General features: G+C 37.5%; 1 protein-coding gene across 23 annotated transcripts in view; it reads left to right on the plus strand.

Moving 5' to 3' along the window:
* The first annotated feature begins 9,649 nt into the window (after positions 1 to 9,649).
* Positions 9,650 to 21,476, plus strand: part of SEC31A (SEC31 homolog A, COPII coat complex component) — a 67,533-nt gene continuing 55,706 nt past the window's right edge. For 8 of the 23 annotated variants that reach the window (XM_068542749.1, XM_068542754.1, XM_068542753.1 and 5 more), the window contains exons 1-2: positions 9,652 to 9,774; positions 21,009 to 21,091. In XM_068542749.1, coding sequence (XP_068398850.1) covers positions 21,013 to 21,091 — 79 coding nt within the window. In that variant the 5' untranslated portion in view covers positions 9,652 to 9,774; positions 21,009 to 21,012. Of the gene's footprint in view, positions 9,775 to 9,797; positions 10,103 to 21,008; positions 21,092 to 21,476 lie in introns of those variants that run through there. The other 15 variants (XM_068542742.1, XM_068542743.1, XM_068542745.1 and 12 more) reach the window with 6 other exon arrangements.

The following is a 21,476-nucleotide window of genomic DNA, read 5'->3' on the forward strand; positions in this document are numbered from 1 at the left end:
GACGGGAGGATGTGACGGGAGGGATAGGAGGGTGAGGGGTAAACGCAGCGCCCTAGAAATATTGAAGACAAAATTGGACCCCAAATAAATGATTTATTGAGAGGCATGTCATTTCCTTGCATTTTATTTTTTATAAATTTATTTATTTATTTTTGGCTGCATTGGGTCTTCGTTGCTGCGCGCAGCCTTTTTCTAGTTGCAGAGGGTGGGGGGCTACCCTTCCTTGCAGAGCGCGGGCTCTAGGTGCGTGGGCTTCGGTAGCTGTGGCGCACGGGCTTAGCTGCTCCAGGGCATGTGGGATCTTCCCGGACCAGGGCTCAAACCCGTGTCTGCTGTATTGTCAGGTGGATTCTTAACCACTGTGCCACCAGGGAAGCCCCTTGCATTTTATTTTGTAGTTCTCTGATGCGGAGATAATGTAGGAGCTGTTGGTATGGTTGACTGTAGGTATGTGACCTCAGAGGAGCTTGAATGAGAATATAATACCAAGATAAGTCGACTTTCAATTCAACTGATTCTTTACTGCAAGATCCTTTGCCGCAATGGGGGAATTAAGAAGGGAATAAGGTAAGAAGGTCCTCGGGGTTTGGGGGTAAGCGCACGGTCTAGTTCGGACTCATCAATAGCAGCACTAGGAGGGGCAGGAGAGAGGGCCAATGAAATGGTTTTGGTTGGGGTGTGGGGCATCCTGGATAGCTTTCAGGGTGAGAAGATCTTAGAACGATGTCTTCGTTAAGCTCCTTATGTTTACAGTATGAGATTTAAGTTTTCATAGAGGAAACAAAATGGGGCCAAGGTAGGACATAGTTTTTATTTTGTATCTTTGAAGAGGTCCTTAGTATATTATGTGGCATCTTTCCTGCTTAACTGTGGAGGCCTATTTTAGAAAACAGAAATGTTCCTAACCTTTTTATTTCTATCTCCAGCTGGCAAGAACGTGTCCAACATTTCCAAGCAAGATTGTTCTTTTTCCCTTTTTGTTTACTTTATCCAGACTCTAGCCAAAAAGATTCATCTCAAGGTATTACTTATTCACGATTGCTTTCCATTATAATATGCTTATATCTTATTTGAATGAAATTAACATAGCTTTTGCTTATGTAGTTTTGTTAAAAATCACAAGGTCTAAGGATAGTACATGAATGGGGGGAAATTGGTCCATGGGGGATGTACTTAACTTGGCTGTAAGATGTGCAAAGGGTAGGACCTGGATTTAAATCACTGTCAGTTGGTTAGACTATTAGAAGCTTTTCTAGCACTCAACCAATTAAGACCTGAATAAGGGTAAATAGAAATAAGTAAGTTTTCAATTAAAAATTGGTTGCCTTATTTTTTTTGGCAAGAGTTTTATTGAGATATAATGCATATGCCATACAATTAACCCATTTAAAGTGCACAATTCGATGGGTTTTAGTGTATCATGAGTTGTGCCACCATCACCACAATCAATTTTAGAACATTTTCATCACCCCAAAAAGAGACTCCCTTTTCATTAGCAGTCCCTGCTTACATTTTCCCTCCCCCAGTCCCTGGAAACCACTAATCTTTGCCTGTGTAGATTTGCCTATTCTGGATATTTCATATAAATGGAGTCAGAAATTAGTCTTTTGTGACTGGCTTCTTTCACTTGGAATATTTTTAGGTTTATTTATGTTGTAGTACCAGTACTTCATTTCTTTTTATTGCCAAAAAATATACCGTTGTATGAATATATACCACATTTTATGTGTCCATTCAGGTTGTTTCCCTTTGGGGGCTGTTACAAATAATGCCGCCATGAACAGTAGTGTACGAGTTTGTGTCGGGGTATGTGTTTTCATTCCTCTTGAGTATATGCCTAAGGGTGGAATTGCTGGGTCATATGCTAACTCTTATGTTTAACCTTTTGAGGAAATGCCAGACTTTTTCCAAAGTGGCTGTACCATTTTGCATTCCCACGAGCGATGGGCGAGGGTTCCAGTTCCTCCACATTCTCGTGGGTGTGAAGTGTCATCATTGTGGCGGTTGCCCTTTTTTAAGGACTCAGAAGTTTGTAAGAAACTTGCTAGAGGATGCTCCTTGAGTGCAGAGACAATGTCTAAGGTGAATTTGTGTTTTCAATCCCTGGTGCACAAATAGATACATGTGTTTCTGCTGCATTGTTTCCTGATAATGTGGCTCCCACATTATTCTGGCAATAGTCTTCTAATTATTAATTATAGATGAATTACAGAAAACTGCTATGTTGCAGAACTGATTTACTTAAATGCAGACCTGCTAAATGAAAATAATCCACTTACTTTACAGAAGCCACAAGGGGTCGCTGCTCTTGGTATTCTTAGTGTACTTTTGGATAGGGAAGTATGCAGTCCCTTATAAATGGAATCATTGATTTTGAGTTGTATTTATGTATTTTTACATTTGCTTATAAGTTTGACGTGCTTTTTGTTGCTATTTTTTATTGTTTTACTGGTGACATTGAAGTTCTCAATTTAATCATTTGATTACATCTTTGCTTCCTTTGATGACTTCATATCCAATGATTAAACCTTTTCACTGCTGTTCACATAATGAACTTTTGTGATTACTGCATATGTAAATGAGGATATGTCAGCTGTATTAAAGATGTTATTTGTCAAAAACATTGACCAGTGCAGAAAATAATTTAAAATAAAATATCTCTTTTCAGGAATTATATTCTTGGAGATGTTGGAAGAAGATTCCTGGGTCTTGGAAGATAATTACTAGAAATATGCAGAGGAGGTAGTATATCTTTCTTTTTTTAATGTATTAAGTATTCCTGGAACGAAAGCAGTGAATTGGAAGGGGAGGATTGTCCAAGTAAAAAATGGATTTATAAAGGCTTGAGTGAAATCTAATTTTCTGTTTTATGGTATAGAATCTCATTAATTGGTTACTTGGGGGAAAAAATAGTAACAGCTAATGCTTATTGAGTGGTTACATGTAAGACATTGTACTAAGTGTATTATACACACATACACACAGTTTTTTGTTTTTGTTTTAAACACTTATTTCTCTCAACAACCCTATGAAAGTAAATAGACTTTTTGCCTTCTAGGACTGGTATCATCCGTATTGAATACCTACCTTTTTGTCAGATTTTTAGCTAGTTTTACATTTATTTGTCATCCTGATATAATAAAATGTATTTCTAGTGACTGACATATTCTTGCTGAATTTTTCATCCTTTTAGTTCTCTGGGGGGTTTTCTGCTTCAGAAAGCCTTGGGGTCTTGAAATTATTGGTGATTAAATATAAAGACAGTTCTGAACCTGATCCTTTCCCAAGAATTTTAGACCTTTTCAGCTAATTTATAAGTTGTGCGTTTTAGTTTTTGGATATGGATTGTGACCTTCTGTGTTAGTTGTTTATTGCTGTGTAACAAATTGCTCAATATTTGGCAGTTTAAAACAACAAACACTTACGGAACACTGGGGAGAGGAGGTAGAAGAAAGTCAGCAGCTTCCAAACTGTCTCAGTTGGCAGGCCTGTGTTCCCTGATGGCTGTTGGCTAAAGGCTTCAGTTCTTCTTCACCATGTGAACCTCTCCACGGGCTGCCTGGGTGTCCTTACCGCATGATAGCTGGCTTTCGGACACTGGTCCAAGAGAGAAAAGCCAAGATAGAAGGTTGTCTTTTAATAGTCTTGAAAGTGACAAAACACCAACGGGACCCTACTCTGTTGGTCCTGGTATGCTATAGGTGGGCACTCTACAAAGGTGTGACTACCAAGAGGTGGAGGATCATTGGAGACCATCTTGGAGGTTGACTACCACACTTTAATTAATACTTTTTTTAAAAAACTGTTTCAGTTTATTAAGTCAAGAGATTTTAATATTTGACCCTCAAGTCAGATAATTAGAAGTATGAGAGCACATGATCCAAATAAGTGCTCTCTTTGCTACGGTGCATGGTTTCTTTCTCGCCTATGTATATATAAACTACTTAAGTGGTGCTACATTCATTTTGGAAAGTTTCTAAGGAGTTTATAAGAAAGTTGAGCTTATAGTCAGAATCTTCTGCGTTGATTAAATATTGTTTTTCTTGGACCCATTTCCCCTCTCCCAATTCCTCCTAGGTGGAGGCGGTTAGAGAAGCTGGTGGCACTAGACTATAGATAGAAATTGTGTGTCCCCTTCCTCTGTTATTTTGCTTGGGGTTCAGATTGACTTGGAAGAGTTGAAATTTCTGTTTAGAGTTTTTCAAGGAATGTAGTCCAGTTACTTATAGGCAATTACACAAATATTTGACATAGGATGGAGTAAAGATACAAATATGCAGCAGCAGAATTAGAGCAGTTTGCCTTTTTCCCCCAAAGCTTGATTTTTATCCAATAGGGTGAGTATACTTTCTTTTCTTTCTGCTACTTTCCCCCCACCATGGGCTCTGTCCCTCTTAATGAGCAAAACGTAGACCTCATCAAGAAGTCAGAATGTTCCAAATGGGCAGAATTCTAATTAGTTCCTGAGATTTGTAATCTCTTGAGTCTTTTCCCATTATTACTGCTTAAAAGTTCTTTGTTAGCAGAGACGACTTTCCCCCTTTTCCTTTAAAACTTTAATGCTTCTGATCATTGGAAACCTTGTCTGATAACAAAAACATTACATATAAAGCAAGGCATAACCAGTTTGGGAATGTATTAAGGTACGGTTACCCTTCCTATATCAGGCTTGATGTTGAGAAGACGACACCTCCAAATTAGCATAAGGTAACCTGTGCAAAGTAGTAAATGATATGCTTGAAATTATCTTTGTTATGGGTTTTTTCCAATCATAGTAAAATTGGAGGTCTTATCTGTTCTGTGTGAGAGAATTGAAAACTATAGAAATGTGCATTTATTACGTATTTTTTAAAAGGAGCTAAGCAATAAAGACTTTAAGACTAGAGCTTAAGTTGAAAATAAGAAGAAAGTATAAATGTCCAATGATTAAACTTTTCCACTGCTGTTCACATCATGATTTGTTGTGATTAATGTTTGTGGATGAGGACATAATGAAAAAAAATCATGAGGCTTATAGATAAAATGTGGTTTTTGTACATTGACTTGCCTATAAATGTTTTTCATTTTAGGAATAAAATTGAAGGGTGTTTTTCTTAGAGAACACCATTTGTCAGATTTATCAGGAATTTGAAGATTTATATAAGGTAAGAGGTTTATAAACTTTCTAGTTTTGACAAAAGAAGACAAAAAATCAAATCTGAGCAAAAAATTGGATATTGTATTCATTATATATTGAGCATAATGTGGATATCGTATTCAGTTAAAATTTTTCCTTATTTTTTCAGCTTTCAAAGATAACAGATACTATTTCAAAAATAATATAATTTTCCAAATCAATAGATTTGATTCAGCATAGGCAGTTGGGTGGGTGGGGGGTAGGACTTTTAACCTTGACAGTCATCTTTTCTTAAAAATAATACAATTCTTTCAGGCCCTGAATTAGAGATCATATGTTCTGGGATTTAAATTTGCTGAATTATTGGATATTCTGTAAATAATTGTTTGGAGTGCCAGTGGATGACCATCCTATAACTTGAGCTTTGTTCAAGAATAGCAGATAGGCCGGTGGTCAGAAGCTAAGAATCTCAAATCTAATACCAGATTAATCTGTCATTAATCAGGCGTGTAATCTTGGGGTGTTTTTCAAATTGGAGGAATATAAAGCAGGAAAATTTTTGTGAATACTCAATGTTGATTTAAGTTAATTTTCTATTTCTTAAAGTTGATATAAACTTTGTTTATTGCCCTTAATGAAAAGATTTACAAAATAAATGCATTCGAAAACAAAATTTAAATATTAACGGGTGGATACTACTGTTTTGCAGAAGTAAACATAGTACTGGCTGCTATCCAGTAAATTTTATATACATACAGTCTTGTGCCTTGTGATGACTGTAAAGTTTTACAATCTGGACAGCAGTATGGTTGTCCAGAACTTTACTCTTTTGCAGACCTAAAGATTATTGCAATGAGGGGAGGGGGCCTAAATTCACAAAAGGATGTCTTTGGACTGTCTGCAAATCCTTATTTGAAGAATTCTATATTACATTATCTCCAAACATTCTTCTAGCTGCAGTGAGTAATTCAGTCTTGGAATTAACATTCTTTTGAGAAAAACTGAAGTTTTTATTTGATCTAGGATTTGGCTTGGCTAGTAGTTAACTAAATTGGGTTAAAAGTTGACTGTTTTGTTAACTACCAATACAAGTTTTTCTTTGTAGATACAGGTAGTCCTTACTTTGCACCATTTCACCATGCGTGAATATCAGTTTTCACAATGTAGTTAAACAACACCTGTCCCACAACAACACAGCTGAACTTTTAGTTGTCACAATATTAACTGAATTATTGTGTAAACTTTGCTACTGGCTCTTTATTGCAAAATCATTATGCAAAGAAAAGATGTGCATCATGAACAGTAATAGTTACATAACTTCTTTCAAAGTCTTGGTGATTGGTCACTGAACATCTATTAGTTACACACAGATAGTAAAGCATATAGTTGTGTTGCCTCCTTGTCTCCTACGGATAAACCCATGTGAGATTTTACAAAAATAGAAAATCAGAAGAGGGAATTGGTCAACAAATACGACAGAATAGCAGAGAAATGAAAAGTGATAATACTGGAAGTGAAATTAGACGTGGTTAGATTTGAAAATGGCCACAGCAAAGCAAAGATAGGATGAGACCTAGGCCTACATGAAGCTACAGTACAAGCCACATTTTAAAAGTCTGATGACTACAAAAACAACGTAAAGTTGCTTCAACATCTTTTCGTTTAAATTGTACTAGGAACGGAAAGCCGCTGATGGTTGAAATGGAGCATTCACTTCTTTGGATTGAGGACTGTAATCAAAAACAAATCCCAGTCAGTTTGGCATTGAAGTTAGTTGCTGCGCTGAAGGAAAATGGTAATTACAAGGACATCTATTTACTGCCAGTAAAGGCTGGTTTCCTTGTTTCAGAAGTCAACATGAATTGATTAATGTTAAGCTGCCTGGTGAAGCTACAAGCTCAGATAAGGATGCTACTGTGAAATTTGCACTCAAGATTCCAAGAATTACAGGCAGTCCTTGCTTTGCACAGTAGTGAGAGACTGTACTATGCAAAAAACTGCAGGATATGGATGGGATGTAAATGGAGTTAGAAGATAAAGATGACCTTGGGAATGCTGACACTGGTGCCATTCAAGAAATAGTTCTAGATACGCAGGAGGCAGAACGTAGTGAAGGCGAATATAAAGTTTTACGTGAGTAAAGCAGTTGTAAAGGATGAACGCGTCTCAGAAGTCATGCTGTTGAAAAACTTCACATTGAAGGAACTTTCAGAGATGTTTCATGACATTGACAGCACAAAGGATACAATTTTGGAAGCTGATTCAAACTTAGAAAGGAGTATGACAGTTTGCCAAGGCAGAGATAAGATGCTCATTCCGTGTTATGTCATATAATGTGAAGAAAGCAAGCACTTTTCAAACTACTTGATACATTTTTTATAAAGAAATAAAACATTATAATTTTCAGTGTTTCTAGTGGTTTGTTTTGGGGTTTTGTTTGTTTGGGGGGGGTTGTTTGGTTTTTGTTTTTTTGGGTTTTTTGTTTTTTTTTTTTTTTGGCTGCTCTGCGTGGCTTGTTGGACCTTAGTTTCCCTACCAGGGATTGAACCCCAGCTCCAGCAGTGAAAGCGCCAAGTCTAACCACTGGACCGCCAGGGAATTCCCAGTGTTTCTAGTGTTTTAAATATTAATTTTACTATATTACATTTATAACCAACACCAAGAGGGTTTTTAATGTTTTGGCAAATTTTAAGGTTACAGAATAATCATAGATTGTTAATCCCATAGATTAAGACTTTGCAGAGTTTCAGCTTGCATAGTCAAAGCCAGAACTGCCTGCATTTAAAACAAGCTAAGGGTCTTTGTATTCAACCAGATATAAATACATCAAGTTTAGAAACCACTATATTTTAGCCTTATAACCATATATATTATAATTGACATTTTTCACATTGTCTTTGTATGCTACTACATCAAGGCTTTGAAATAAAAATTTATAATACTAAATGTCTCATTTGGACTTTGAGCATTAATCCATTTGTAGGCAAAATCCTGTCTAATAGAATAGGGGTTGGCAAACTTTAAAGGGCCGTATAGTAAATATTTTAGGCTTTGCAGGCCATATAGTCTCTAGCAAATATTCAAGTTTGCCCTTATAGCACCAAAAACAGCCATAGACAATAACATAAACCATTTAGCATGGCTCTGTTCTAATAAAACTTTGTGGATACAAAAACTTGAATTTAATGTAATTTTCTCATGAAACATTTTTCTTTTGCCGTTCTTAGCTCACAGGGCCTACCAAAGGGGGTTCCGGGGTAGAGAGGTTTGCAGTTTGATTTATGCAATAGGGACATGTAATTGAACTGTACGATTGTATACCAAAGAATGTAACCACTGCTTGCATCATTGAGTTTTGAGAAAGTTGTTCTTATGAATACTTTTCCATACCATTGCACCCTTCCAGGTAGTAGGGCGGAGGATCTTTGGGGAATGGGGCAGTAGGAAATTCAATGTTTCTTTTCACTTGACTCAAATGATGGTCCCACTTTTAAGTCAGGGATTTTTATTGACACTTTTTTAGGTAAACTAGTCCTTGCAGCGGTTAAGTAAAAATGGAAGGCTTTTTAGAATTCTAGAAACTAGCAACTGTATCCTAAGACTCTTGAGCAGGTCTACTTCAGCCCTACAGAAATAAATTTGCTTTTTAAACGGAACCAGAAGTATAAAACGCTAAAAGGGTGTTGGAGTACAGTGAGTACAAAAATGTGCCTACTGTCTTAAATAAGAGTGTTTGCTATGTTTTGCTTTGTGTGTGCAAAAAGAGAAACTACTTCCAGTGAAGGTGTTTAGAAAAGACCCTTGACTGGTGTAATGGGACGAGAACTATACAGGTTCTGTACTTTAGCAAGTGATTTTCCTCTGGCTTTGCTTTATTCGCTGTGAAATAATTCCAACGAAAACTAGAAACAACATCCAGGCAACGCACTAACTAGATGCCAGGCTCTGGTGAAACTAGTATAGTTACAGTGACTGAAGGCAACTGCTAACAGGTCTCAAATAGTACCGCACGATACTAACTGGAATACCTTATTTACCCCAGTATGCCTCTTTAGAGTAACAAATCAAGTACGTCCACAACAGCCTTTGGGTATAAACAGATCCGTTCGGTTTTAAAGAAGTCTCAGTAAGCTACACCGTAGAACCAAGTAAGCGATTTAAAGAGCCCAGTCACAGTTGCAGTTGCTGCAATAAGGCCCTTGCAGCCCGATTTTCGGTGGCTGGTCGCGTTGGCAGTGTCGCGGGGCTGCTGACGTTTCACAGGACCAGTGCTACGTGGCGTTCCTGCCGGCCGGGGCCCTTCTTCCGCTAGGCAGCTACGCCCAGCAGGACTGTTTTTCGCGTCGTGCTGGCCACCACCGCCCGCCACCGCCGAGAACCGATCCTTAACCTCACGGGGGCGCGCGCGGCGCGGGAGCGAGCCCCCTCTTCTTCTACCACTGCTCCCGGAAGTGCCCTGGTCGGCCGCGCGCCGGGGTGGGCGGGGCGAGGCGTCGCTCCCGGAAGCGTCGGACAGCCGGCTGGGCGGGGTTGCGGCTGCCACGTTGGAGCGGAACGTGGAGGTGGCCCTGGGCAGGAGGAGGGGCGGCGGCGAATGCTGGGAGAGTCCGACGAGCGCGGCGCTAACGCAGGAACTGGTCGCCGGGGGTCCCTGCCAGGTGTGTCCGCCTGTCCCCTTCTTTCCTCTTTGCGGGCCCTGGGCCCTTCAGGGAGAGCCCGGGCCAACGCTGGTATCCCGGCCTCGGTCTCCGCTGGTTGCCGCCAGCCTGCGGCCCGGTCTCTGGTGGCGGCGCGCCCCGGTCTTCGTTTCGGGCCCGGCGGGTCAACGCCTGGCGTCACGGCTGCTTCGGGGATCGCCCGGTCCGCATCCGCCGACGTTTCCACTGCTGAGCAGAGGCGCCCCTGAGGCTTGCGACAGGGTGTCCTGCCGGCGCCCGTAGCTGGCGTCTGAGGTTAGGAGACCTTCAGATCCTTGTGCACAAAGAGGTGCGGTCCCCAAGGGCGAGGGAAGGAAACAAACCTCAGGATTACTTTGGTTGACTTTAGTTTGGTTGGGATTTTTTGTTGCTATTTGAACTGTTGCCAGATTTAAAGGTTCGTAGGTTCTAACTATATATAGGCTGTTGTCATTTAACCAGGATTGGATTATTTTAAGGGCAGTAGTCGCCGGTCGCAGCCTATAACTCGAAGGAAGTATCGAGTGTTGTATGTTTTTGCTAATAAGTTACTATAATAAGAGGTTAAATGACGGGGCAGGTGTAAAATAAATCAAAATATTGCTTGGGCTTATGAGCATTATAAACTTTTCCATGAGCGCAAGGAACTGATTTTACCTAGGTCATTCTGAAGTTGCATTGATGGTCTGTGACAAATCCTTCCTCCTAAACTGTCTTTTCTAACCACAGAAAACTGAAATTTGATTGTCTTTGTGGGCAACTGTAACACTATTTAATCAATAATTATGAGCCTCGTCCTTGTTTCATGCTGTCTTATGTTTTCTGTACATAACGATTGTTCTAGAGTTGGCTAAAGTTTACTTACCTTTTCTTAGTGGTTCTTCTGTGCTCCTGGTTTCTCATTGTCCCTTAATTACAGCTCTGGGAAAGTTTCGTAGACTAAGAACTTTTGGATAAGTTGAAGTGTTTTTGTTGTTGTGAACTTCTGTTACACACATCTAAGTTTACTTAGGAAATGTGAGATTTTGAATGGATTTACAATTATACTGCTTAATTGTATATAAGTTCTTTTCTGAAACTAATAGCATAAGAACGGAAAGAAATTTTTGTAGACTGTAAAGAGCAATAATTCTCAACCTTTTGGGATTCCACTCTCTTTTAAGGATCTGATGAAACCATTGGATCATCTTCCTAGAAAAACGCACATATACACACGGATAGGATTTTCTGTATAATTTCATGAGGTTTACAAATCCCAAATTAAAGATTCTTGTAAGTTGATATTATTAAATTGACTTTTCAATTGTTTTTAGAAGTGTTGTCATTCTTAAATAAGTTAATTTCAGCTCAGAAAGTTTTGTTTATTAGACTGCAGATAAGCGTGACACCATTTAGTTCAGTTTTGTTTATTAAGACTGCAGATAAGTGTGACACCATTTAGTTCACCAATGCACAGTTGCTTCTTTGATTTGGTTTTTGTTGAGTGAGATGAGCCTAGAACATCAATAACATTAAACAAGTTCTCTAGAACAAATGTACCCATCCATAATGAGGTATTTTGCCCACACAAGATGGATTTTTACTAAAGACAGTGGCAGCTAGGGATTGTGTTCCTGGTTTGGGAATCAGAGTTTCCAGTTCTGTTACCTCTTTCACTTTTTACTTTCTGGTTTAGGTCAGCTCTATATGTAGCATTGTAAGGTTGATGTTTTTTTAGAGAATAGTGCTGTTGGGTTTTAGTGTTGCTTCACAAAATTAGCGTTTAGAAAATGCAGAAAGAAAAAAAGTTTTCACTTAGCTGCACACAATTGCTGTGGAGAGAAACTTGGATGAATAAATAAAAGTTTTCCAGATTGTATATTTTCTTCAGTAGATGTATTCTTTTGAAGATTCACTGGGGTAAACATTTTAAATTGTGACATTTGTGTTAGCTGCCATTTACAAACATTGATTTACCAGGTGCCAGGGACTGTTCTCTGTGAATTCTCACAACAAACCTATGGCATACTTTTATTACAGTTATTTTACCAAATGGTTAGCCAAAACACACATAGATAAAGTTACATGCCTAAAGTCAGAGCTAGGACATGGTGAAGCTGGGATTTAAACCAAGGATGTCGGCTCCAGTCTCCATACTTTTAACTGCTGTGCTATAGATACTGTCTTATAGGGGGTGTATGTAAACAAACCATTGTCCTCACAATTTTCTTTTAATATTTTCACAACTATGTTCTGTGTAAAATAGTCTTGAATGAAACAAATCTACGTAGTGTGAATTCTAATCACATACAATATTGGAAAAAATTACACGAAGTTTTTAAAAGCAAGTCTCACTTGGGAAATACACGTTTTAATCTAAGACTTCTTTCTTCATATTTTCAAGAAAACTAGTTACAATTAAATGGTCATTTTTAAGAGAAGGAAATACACATGTATCTAGATGAAGCTGTATTTCCATGGTATTCTTAATAGTTTTGAGAATGATTGTAATATGTAGTTTATGGTATTCTTGTCTAATTAGATTCAGACGGCTTAATGTAGTTCTAGGCCATTTGTAGTAGAGCGATTTGATGTTTTTGTTAAACAACGGTATTTAAGCCTTATGTTCAGTACAGGTTCATAAGTGGAACTGCTTCTGGTGGAACATTGAGTACTGAGGCCAAGAAATAGACTTTATAAATGCTTTGAATTCCCACTTAACCATTTTTTGTTTTTGTGACTTTGTCTCTCTCTCTTTCAGTAAATGTTACACATTAACTAAATGTTCATGAATTCAGTAGCCCTTGTTGTACCTTTACTCCTAAAGATACTGTAATTATATCCAGTTGTGTTTTAAATATATATATATGTAGCTATTTTGTTTTCACTTTTAGAAATTATTCTAAAGGCATTTTAGTACTTTCCCCTATTTTTTAAATAAGTTTTAAACAGTGAAGAATTTAAAAATTAAATATTTTACTTGAAATTGGTCTTTCTAGCTCATCAGTCTTTTTGTATTCCCATAAATACAGACACTCAAAATCAATCAAGCAAAACTGTCTGTGTATCTCACTCTGTGCTAAGCAATTTTGAGTCCAAAAAGGGTAAAAGCTGTAACACTTGATTGAAAAAAAGACAGTATTTGTCGATTTGGTGAGACAAGATGACATATAAAACAGTTTGTAAAACAGGCAATGGGAAAATATGTAAACAATATGTACTAATAGAATGGTATAAAGTTTTGTTGTTTTTTTTAAAAATTTATTTATTTTATTATTTATTTATTTTTGGCAGTGTTGGGTTTTCGTTGCTGCATGTGGGCTTTCTCTAGTTGCAGTGAGCGGGGGCCACTCCTCGTGATGCGCAGGCCTCTCATTGCGGTGGCCTCTCTCATTGCGGAGCACGGGCTCCAGGTGCGCGGGCTTCAGTAGTTGTAGTGCATGGGCTCAGTAGTTGTGGCTCGCGGGCTCCAGAGCGCAGGCTCGGTAGTTGTGGCGCACGGGCCCAGCTGCTCTGCAGCATGTGGGATCTTCCCGGACCAGGGCTCAAACCCGTGTCCCCTGCATTGGCAGGCGGATTCTTAACCATTGCGCCACCAGGGAAGTCCCTGGTATAAAGTTTTATTAAGATAAGATACTTTATTGTAAGATGCTTGAAGTGTGGTACAGACTAATGTAAAGAGTTAAGAGACTATTTAGATCAGTGTGGGTTGGACCAGTAGGGCAGATTTCACGAAGGTCCTGGGATTTGAACTTATTATTAAAGACAATTGGCTGAGAGGAAAAAGAGGGCATTTCATATAAAGAAAATAGGCCTCTTTTTCACTTCTTAGAAAATTGGGATTTTTTTTCCTTTTTTTCTTCACAATAATCTTAGGAAACTAGATGTGCAGTTTTCTTGATTAATCTCATGATAGTAATAATCTTTAAAGTAGTTAGCATATTAAAACATTTTAATTTATGTGCTCGGCATTGTGTTTGGACCTCTGTAAAATACATTATCTCATTTCAACCTCACAATATCCCCTGAGGTAATCACTCTTAACCCCATCTTACAAATGTAGGTAGGAACTGGGGCTCAGAGAGGTCAAATAATGTGTCGAAGGTGTCAAAAGTAGCAGAGCCAGTATTCAAGTTGAGGATTAACTCCAGAGACCCTGCCTCTAAGCTATGTGATTCAGCCTCCTAATCCACTTTTGCCTAAACTAGGCAGTTTCTAAAATATATTTCTTCTTCCCTTAATTTCATCATGCATTGTAGTTTCTTTGCCATTCATTATTTCTCCTAAATGTTAATATTTCTTCTATGATTAAAATTGAATACTTGAGCTTGGTGTAATAACAAGTAAGTGCCTGGACTCTGGAGCTAAACTTCTGAGTTCAAATCTTGGCTCTGCCCCTTGCTAGTGTGTTCAAATTATTTAATCTTTCTGTGCCTTCATTTTATTATCTGTAAAATGTTCATCAAGTATAAACAATTTGGACATGTAAGACTCAGGGCATGTTTTTAGTCTAAGCCCCTCTTAAGGAAACTATTAGAGGGTAACTTCATCCTCCAGAGATGAGTAAGAAAACTGGCAAGAATACTGTTGGAGAACATTGAGTATATTTAACTACAATAGACCTGAGGCTAAAACAAAAGTGGGAATAAGGAAGAAAGAATAAAATGTACATGTTAAATATCTGATGATGTAGGAATTGGTCATAAAAGTAAAAAATTAAGAGAACTGGAAAGTAAGAAGAAAATTGGAGGTAGAATAAGTTTGTGGATTGCCTAATCTATAATGGCTAGGAGTCAAAGAACATCATTTAAAGCTGACAAATCAGTTAGTAGAAGTATAAGCATATTTAACAGTACAAAGGTAAACACTGAGAAAGATAATACTGTGATTATAACTGTGTAATGCAAGAGAGGCAGTAAGATTATATAAGCTAATTTTGTTAGTGCTCATAGTAGTTAACTGTGTAAAGAAATAGAGGATTAATAGTACTAAATGAAATTATTTAAAATTATAGTTACAAAGATGGAACCAGAAACATATACTAGAACAAAAATACAAATCACTCTAATTATCAAAAAAATTAAAAATACACACAAAAAAAACAGATAACAGTGAAAGACATTTTTTAACATTATAAAACCAAACATAGCAGACTGTGATAGAAATGAGAGTAACCATTTCTGTCATATCAGTAAATTTTAAATACATTTATTAGCTAATCTATTAAAAAATTTTCAAATTGGGTCACTAAGCAAAACCTGATTTTTTTCACTGTATTCAAGATAGCCAGGGAAAACAAAATGGTTCAGAAGTTGAAAAGGCCAAAGAGCAGACATAAAGGCAAATAAAAAGAAAGCTAGGCTATTGATCTCAATATGAGACAAAGTGAAATTTAGGCCCAAAGGCATTATTTAAGATGAAAAATATCCTGTAAAGCTAAAGTATGTATTTGACAGGGAACATTTAGCATTGTGAATATCTGTCTACCTATGTATTCCATATGTAAATATGTAACTATGTACTGAATAACAAAGTAACTTTCATAAAGCAAGTTTTAGGAGATACCAGGAGAAATAGGCACAAATGCACTAGTAGCAGGATACTTTTAATTTGCAGTTCTTGCTCCAGGACAGATCAAGTGGGGAAAAAAAAATAATAAGGATATATAAGACTTAAACAATTAAGTCAGTAGGGTAGACTTGATTAACATATATTGAACTCTGAAAACAGAGCACCCCTTCTTTTTAGGTCTCCTGGAACATTCACAAAAACTTGCATAGGCCCCAAAGAAAACTTAAGTAAATTTCATAAAGAAGAAATAGTACAGAAAAATCACAAGTAGTAAAAATAAAGGCCCCTCCACTTGGATATTAAATTCAAACACTGTTGGATCAATGGAGAATACAAATGGGAATTGTAAAATGGGTGATCATAGTGATGAAAACACTAGTAATGTATAGGATCCAGTTAAAGCAGTGCGCAGAGAAAATTGAAAGCCTAAAGAAATAATAAAAATGGGTAAGTGAAGCATTTAACTAAAAAGTTAGAAAAAGAACAAAGTAAACCAAAAGAAGGTACAAGCAAGGAATTAATAAAAATAAATGCAGAAAGTAATGAATTCAAAAACAAGAAAGGTGGAATAAGTAAATCCAAAATTTGGCTGTTTGTAAATACTCAGTAAAACAGGCAAGTCAGTAGCTAAGTTAATTTCTAAAAGGACGGTAGGGGAAAACAAAACACGAATATTCTTAATAAGTAAGGACTAATCACCATACACAGCACAAACTAGAAGAATTATGGGGGACTTCTCTGGTGGTCCAGCGGTTAAGACTCTGAGCTCCCAATGCAGGGGGCCTCGGTTTCATCCCTGGTCAGGGAACTAGATCCCACATGCCGCAACTAAAAAAAGATTCTGCATGCCGCAACTACAGATCCCCCATGCTGCAAGAAAGATCCCACATGCCGCAGCTGAGACCCAGCACTGCCAAATAAATAAATATTTAAAAATAATAACATTGAATAGAAGAATTATGTTTGAGTCTAAACAAATTAGAAAATTGTAAAAAAAAAAATAAAGGAATATCATAGGAAAATGTAATTTACAAAAAATGACCTTGAATAAAGAGAATTTAGGACTTCCCTGGTGGCGTAGTGGTTAAGAATCTGCCTGCCAATGCAGGGGACACAGGTTTGAGCCCTGGTCCGGGAAGATCCCACATGCCACGGAGCAGCTAAGCCTGTGTGCCACAACTACTGAGCCTGCGTGCCACAGCTACTGAAACCCACGCGCCTAGAGCTCGTTCTCTGCAACAAGAGAAGCCACTGCAGTGAGAAGCTTGCGCACTGCAACGAAGAGAACTCCCCGCTTGCCACAACTAGAGAAAGCCTGCGTGCAGCAACGAAGACCCAATGCAGCCAAATTAATTAAGTAATTAATTAATTAATTAAAAAAATTCAAATAGATCAATATCCATAGAAGAAATAGAGAAAATTACCAAAGGAGTACTTTCCCCCAAAAAGCACCAGACCCAGATGTTTCACGGGAGAATTCTGTTAAATCTTTAAAGACTCAGTAATTCCAGTGCTGTTATTGAAAGTGTTCCAGAACATAGAAAAAGAAGAAAAACTCTCACATTTGTTATGAAGCAAGTATAACATTGATACCAAAACCTGACAAAGACTGTACAAAAGAAGAAAACTATCAATTGAATCTCACTTAAGACTCTAGGAGTGAAACTTTTTTTTTTTTTTTTTTTTTTTTATTTTTATTTTATTTTTGACTGTGTTGGGTCTTCGGTTCGTGCGAGGGCTTTCTCTAGTTGCGGCAAGCGGGGGCCACTCTTCATCGCGGTGCGGGGACCACTCTTCATCGCGGTGCGCGGGCCTTTCACTATCGCGGCCCCTCCCGTTGCGGGGCACAGGCTCCAGACGCGCAGGCTCAGTAGTTGTGGCTCACGGGCCCAGCTGCTCCGTGGCATGTGGGATCTTCCCAGACCAGGGCTCGAACCCGTGTCCCCTGCATTAGCAGGCAGATTCTCAACCACTGCGCCACCAGGGAAGCCCTAGGAGTGAAACTTTTAAACAAACAAAATCTAGCAGCACAGTGGTAGAACAACACATCATGGTCAAGAGAAGTTTATTCAGCATATGAAAAGATGATTCAATATTAGGAAATCTGTTAATTTGTATTATTGGTAGACCTAGGGAGAAAAATCATATGGACATCTCCAATTACCTAATGAAAAAGCATTTGACAAAATTCAACACCCAGTCTTTATGAATAGCATTCAGTAAAACAGTAATCATTGGCCATTTCCATATTATATTTGTATATATATGTATATTGTACAGATATAAATGTGTGTATATATGTATATATACACACAGAAATATATGTATGTATATCTCAAATTCCAAAACCATGCTCAATGGTGATACAATAGGCTTTCCCACTGAAGAACAAAACAAGACAAGATATATTGCTGTTATCACTACTGTTGAATATGGTACTATTAGTACTAGCTAGCTCACACAAGAGAAAGATATCAGAGGAATGACAATTTGAAATGAGGAAGTAACTGTCACTGTTGGCACATGGTATGAGTGTATATGTGGAAAACCCAACAGAATCTACTGAAGCACTACTCCAAGAAGAGAATTCAATAAGATAGCAGAATTAAAAATGAATGTAAAGAAATCATTAGCCTTCATATAACAATAAGAACATAGACATTATAGTGGAAGGAAAAAAAAAGCCACATTTACAAACAAACCAAAAGAAAATACTTAGGAGTAAGCAAACCCAATATATCAAAAAAATTTCAGACGATACTGAAAGATAAAAAAGAAGGCTTAAATCAAAAGACACCAAGTTCTTGATAGGAAGATTCAACATTGTGTCAGTTCTCCATAAATTAATTTACTAATTTGGGTACAGGTTCAATAAAAAACACTAACGTTCTTTTTTTGTTCTGGAATTACACAAAAACTATTCTGAAGTTTAGTTAAAAAAAAAAAAAGTAATAGCAAGGAAAATGGGGTGGGGATGTGTGCTGGGGAAGCAGTGGATAGGGGTTATTGAAATCATGCTCATATAAAGCCTCAGTATTTAAAACAGTGGCATGCCTAGCATTTAAATAAACAAATGGACGTAAGGAATGGTAATCCCAAAATAAACCTAAATAAATACTGGAATAAATCCTAACCTACACCCTAATACGTATAGGAGTATATACCTAAATATTAAATCTAGAAATAAACATAAATATGGAAGTTAGTACATGATAAATGTAATACCTAAAATTAGTAAGAAAAAACAACTTTCAGTAAATGGTTTTGGAGTAATAAGAAAAAGATAAACCTTGTATATACATTGTATATCATGATACCTATCAAGTGAGTCAAAATTTAAATGTAAAGAATAAGCCATAAATGAATTTGCTAGAAGAAAACTACTGATGAATGTCTTCATAACTTTAGCATGCAGGAAGCCTTTTCTAACTAATCAAAATTCAAAAACCAGTTTTTTTAAAGTGATAAATTTGACTGTAAAAAAATAAAAATCATGGTACATTCATACAATGGAATATTTTTTCAGTGCTAAAAAGAAATGAGCTATCAAGTCACAAAAAGACGTTGAGGAACCTTAAATGCCTATTGCTAAGTGAAAGAAACCAATCTGAAAAGGCTACATGTTGTATGATTATAATTAAATGATGTTCCGGAAAAGGCAAAACTATGGCGACAGTAAAAAAGATCAGTGGTTACCAGGGAGGGAGGGAAGAGGAGGGACAGAGGAAGAGAGGGATGAATAGGTGGAGCACAGAGAGTTTTTAGGGCAAGGAAGCTTCTGAATGATACTAAAACGGTGGATACTAAAACGGTGGATTATACATTTGTCAAAACCCATAGAATGTACAGCACAAAGAGTGAATCCTAGTGGAAGTGATGGACATTGGTTGATAATGATGTGTCAGTGTTGATTCATTGATTGTAACAAGTATACCACTGCACTGTACAAGATGTTGATGAGTGGGGAGGCTGCATTTGGGAGGCAAGAGGACAAGGGAGGGAGGTATGTGGGAACTCTCTATACTTCTCACTCAGATTTTCTGTGAACCTGAAACTGCTCTAATAAATAAAATCTATTTTTAAAAAAATGGAAATTTTGGGCTTCCCTGGTGGCACAGTGGGTGAGAATCTGCCTGACAATGCAGGGGCACGGGTTCGAGCCCTGGGCCGGGAAGATCCCACATGCCACGGAGCAACTAAGCCCATGCACCACAACTACTGAGCCTGCGCTCTAGAGCCTACGAGCCACAGTGACTGAGCCCACGTGCCACAACTACTGAAGCCCGCGTGCCCAGAGCCCGTGCTCCGCAACAAGAGAAGCCACTGCAATGAGAAGCCCACGCACCGCAACGAAGAGCAGCCCCCACTTGCCGCAGCTAGAGAAAGTAGAGAAAGCCCGTGCACAGCGACGAAGATCCAACACAGCCAAAAATAAATAAATAAGTAAATAAAATTTAAAAAAAAAAAATGGAAATTTTGTGAAAGGTAAAAAAAATAAGCAAAATCGAAAGGTAAAGTCTGACAGCCTAAAAGAAAAATGGGCAAACGATATAGACAAGAATAGACAGAAAAGGTGACAGAGAAGGAAATATGGATGACCCATAACCATATAAAAAAAGATGTTCAACGTTATTTATAGTATGAGAAATGCAAATTATAACTATCCAGAGCTAACATTTTTCATCTATCATGCTGGTTACCCTGGAAGGTCTGTAGGGCAGCAGCTACTTATGGATTACTCTTGGGAGTATGAAAAGGTACAGTTGCCATGGAGGCCAACTTGGCAATATCCATCAAAATTAAAATTACTTTTATCCTTTAATGCATCAATTTTACCTCTGGAAATCTACAGCTTTCCTTGCCCATGAGTGAAATAACATGTATATATGGCCATTTATTTCAGCATTGTTTGTAAAAATAGCAAAAGATTAGAAACAGCTCAGGTGTTCATCAGTAGCAGACTAAGTAATTAAATTATGGTACATCTTACAGTGGAATACTATGCCATGTGAATGCATTTATGTAAAATAACAAATTTTTTTTTTAATGCTATAGCACAGTACCTCCTGAATTTTTCTCCCAGAGTAACTTTAACAGAGAATATATAAAATAATGGCATGTGGGATTGTAACTTGGAGTGACCATTCAAAAAATTTTTCTGCTTTATCTTTATCAAATCTGTGGGTTTGCTTTATTCGCCTCTGTGTTAGTCTGTTTTAATTTAAATTAATTTTTCATACTGCTCTTATCGTTGAGTAATCCTGTTCCAGGAAGATGCACTTTGTTTATTATGTGCCTTCTCTTACCCCTGATATACTGCCACCCATATTGTCTTGTCTGAGAAACATATCGTGTACCAAGATTAATTAACCAAATACTGTCCCTGTTTCTGCAAGTTTCTTTCCAGACTGATTTTTCAACTGAAGAACTATACTCTGTAAACAGTTAGAATAGCCCTATATTTGTCTCAAAATAATTTAACAAGTTTCTCTTCTTTCTACTATTGAACATTTCCCAACAAATGATACCTAGACCAATTTGACTTATTGGCATTCCAGCACTACTAATGATGTATTGGTTTGTCTAGTATATTTCTATGTAAAAAAAATGTTTCTTTGTTCCATATTACATGTTTATTATATTTCTGTGTGAAATATTCTCTTTAGCAGGATGAAGTTAAAGGAAATAGATCGTACAGCCATGCAGGCATGGAGCCCTGCCCAGAATCATCCTATTTACCTAGCTACAGGTAAGTTCAACAGAGAGAAGATAGTATGAGTCACCTAATTTCTTCTCTTCCACATCTGACTTATTTACACTTGTCCTTTAAAATTCAGTTCAAGCTTCATCTCCTCTAGAAAGTCTCTCCTTCCCTGGCAAGATAATGTCCAACCTTCGTATCAGCTGAGTTCTATGCTTGTACATCATAGCGTTAATCATGGTCTGTTACATTTATAGTGTCTTCCCCACTTCATAGAATTGTGCTTTATGTTTATTCCTCCAGTATTAAGCACAATAGATAACATGTAAAAAAGTTAATATCAGTTTGAATGAATGAAGAACAGTTTTGGTGCTAGCATTTTTATATAAAAAGAGTTGGAGTTATATCATTTGTGACTATAAGCATGGGACTG

The sequence above is a fragment of the Eschrichtius robustus genome, chromosome 4 (genome assembly GCF_028021215.1).
Source record: "Eschrichtius robustus isolate mEscRob2 chromosome 4, mEscRob2.pri, whole genome shotgun sequence".
NCBI lineage: Eukaryota > Metazoa > Chordata > Mammalia > Artiodactyla > Eschrichtiidae > Eschrichtius > Eschrichtius robustus.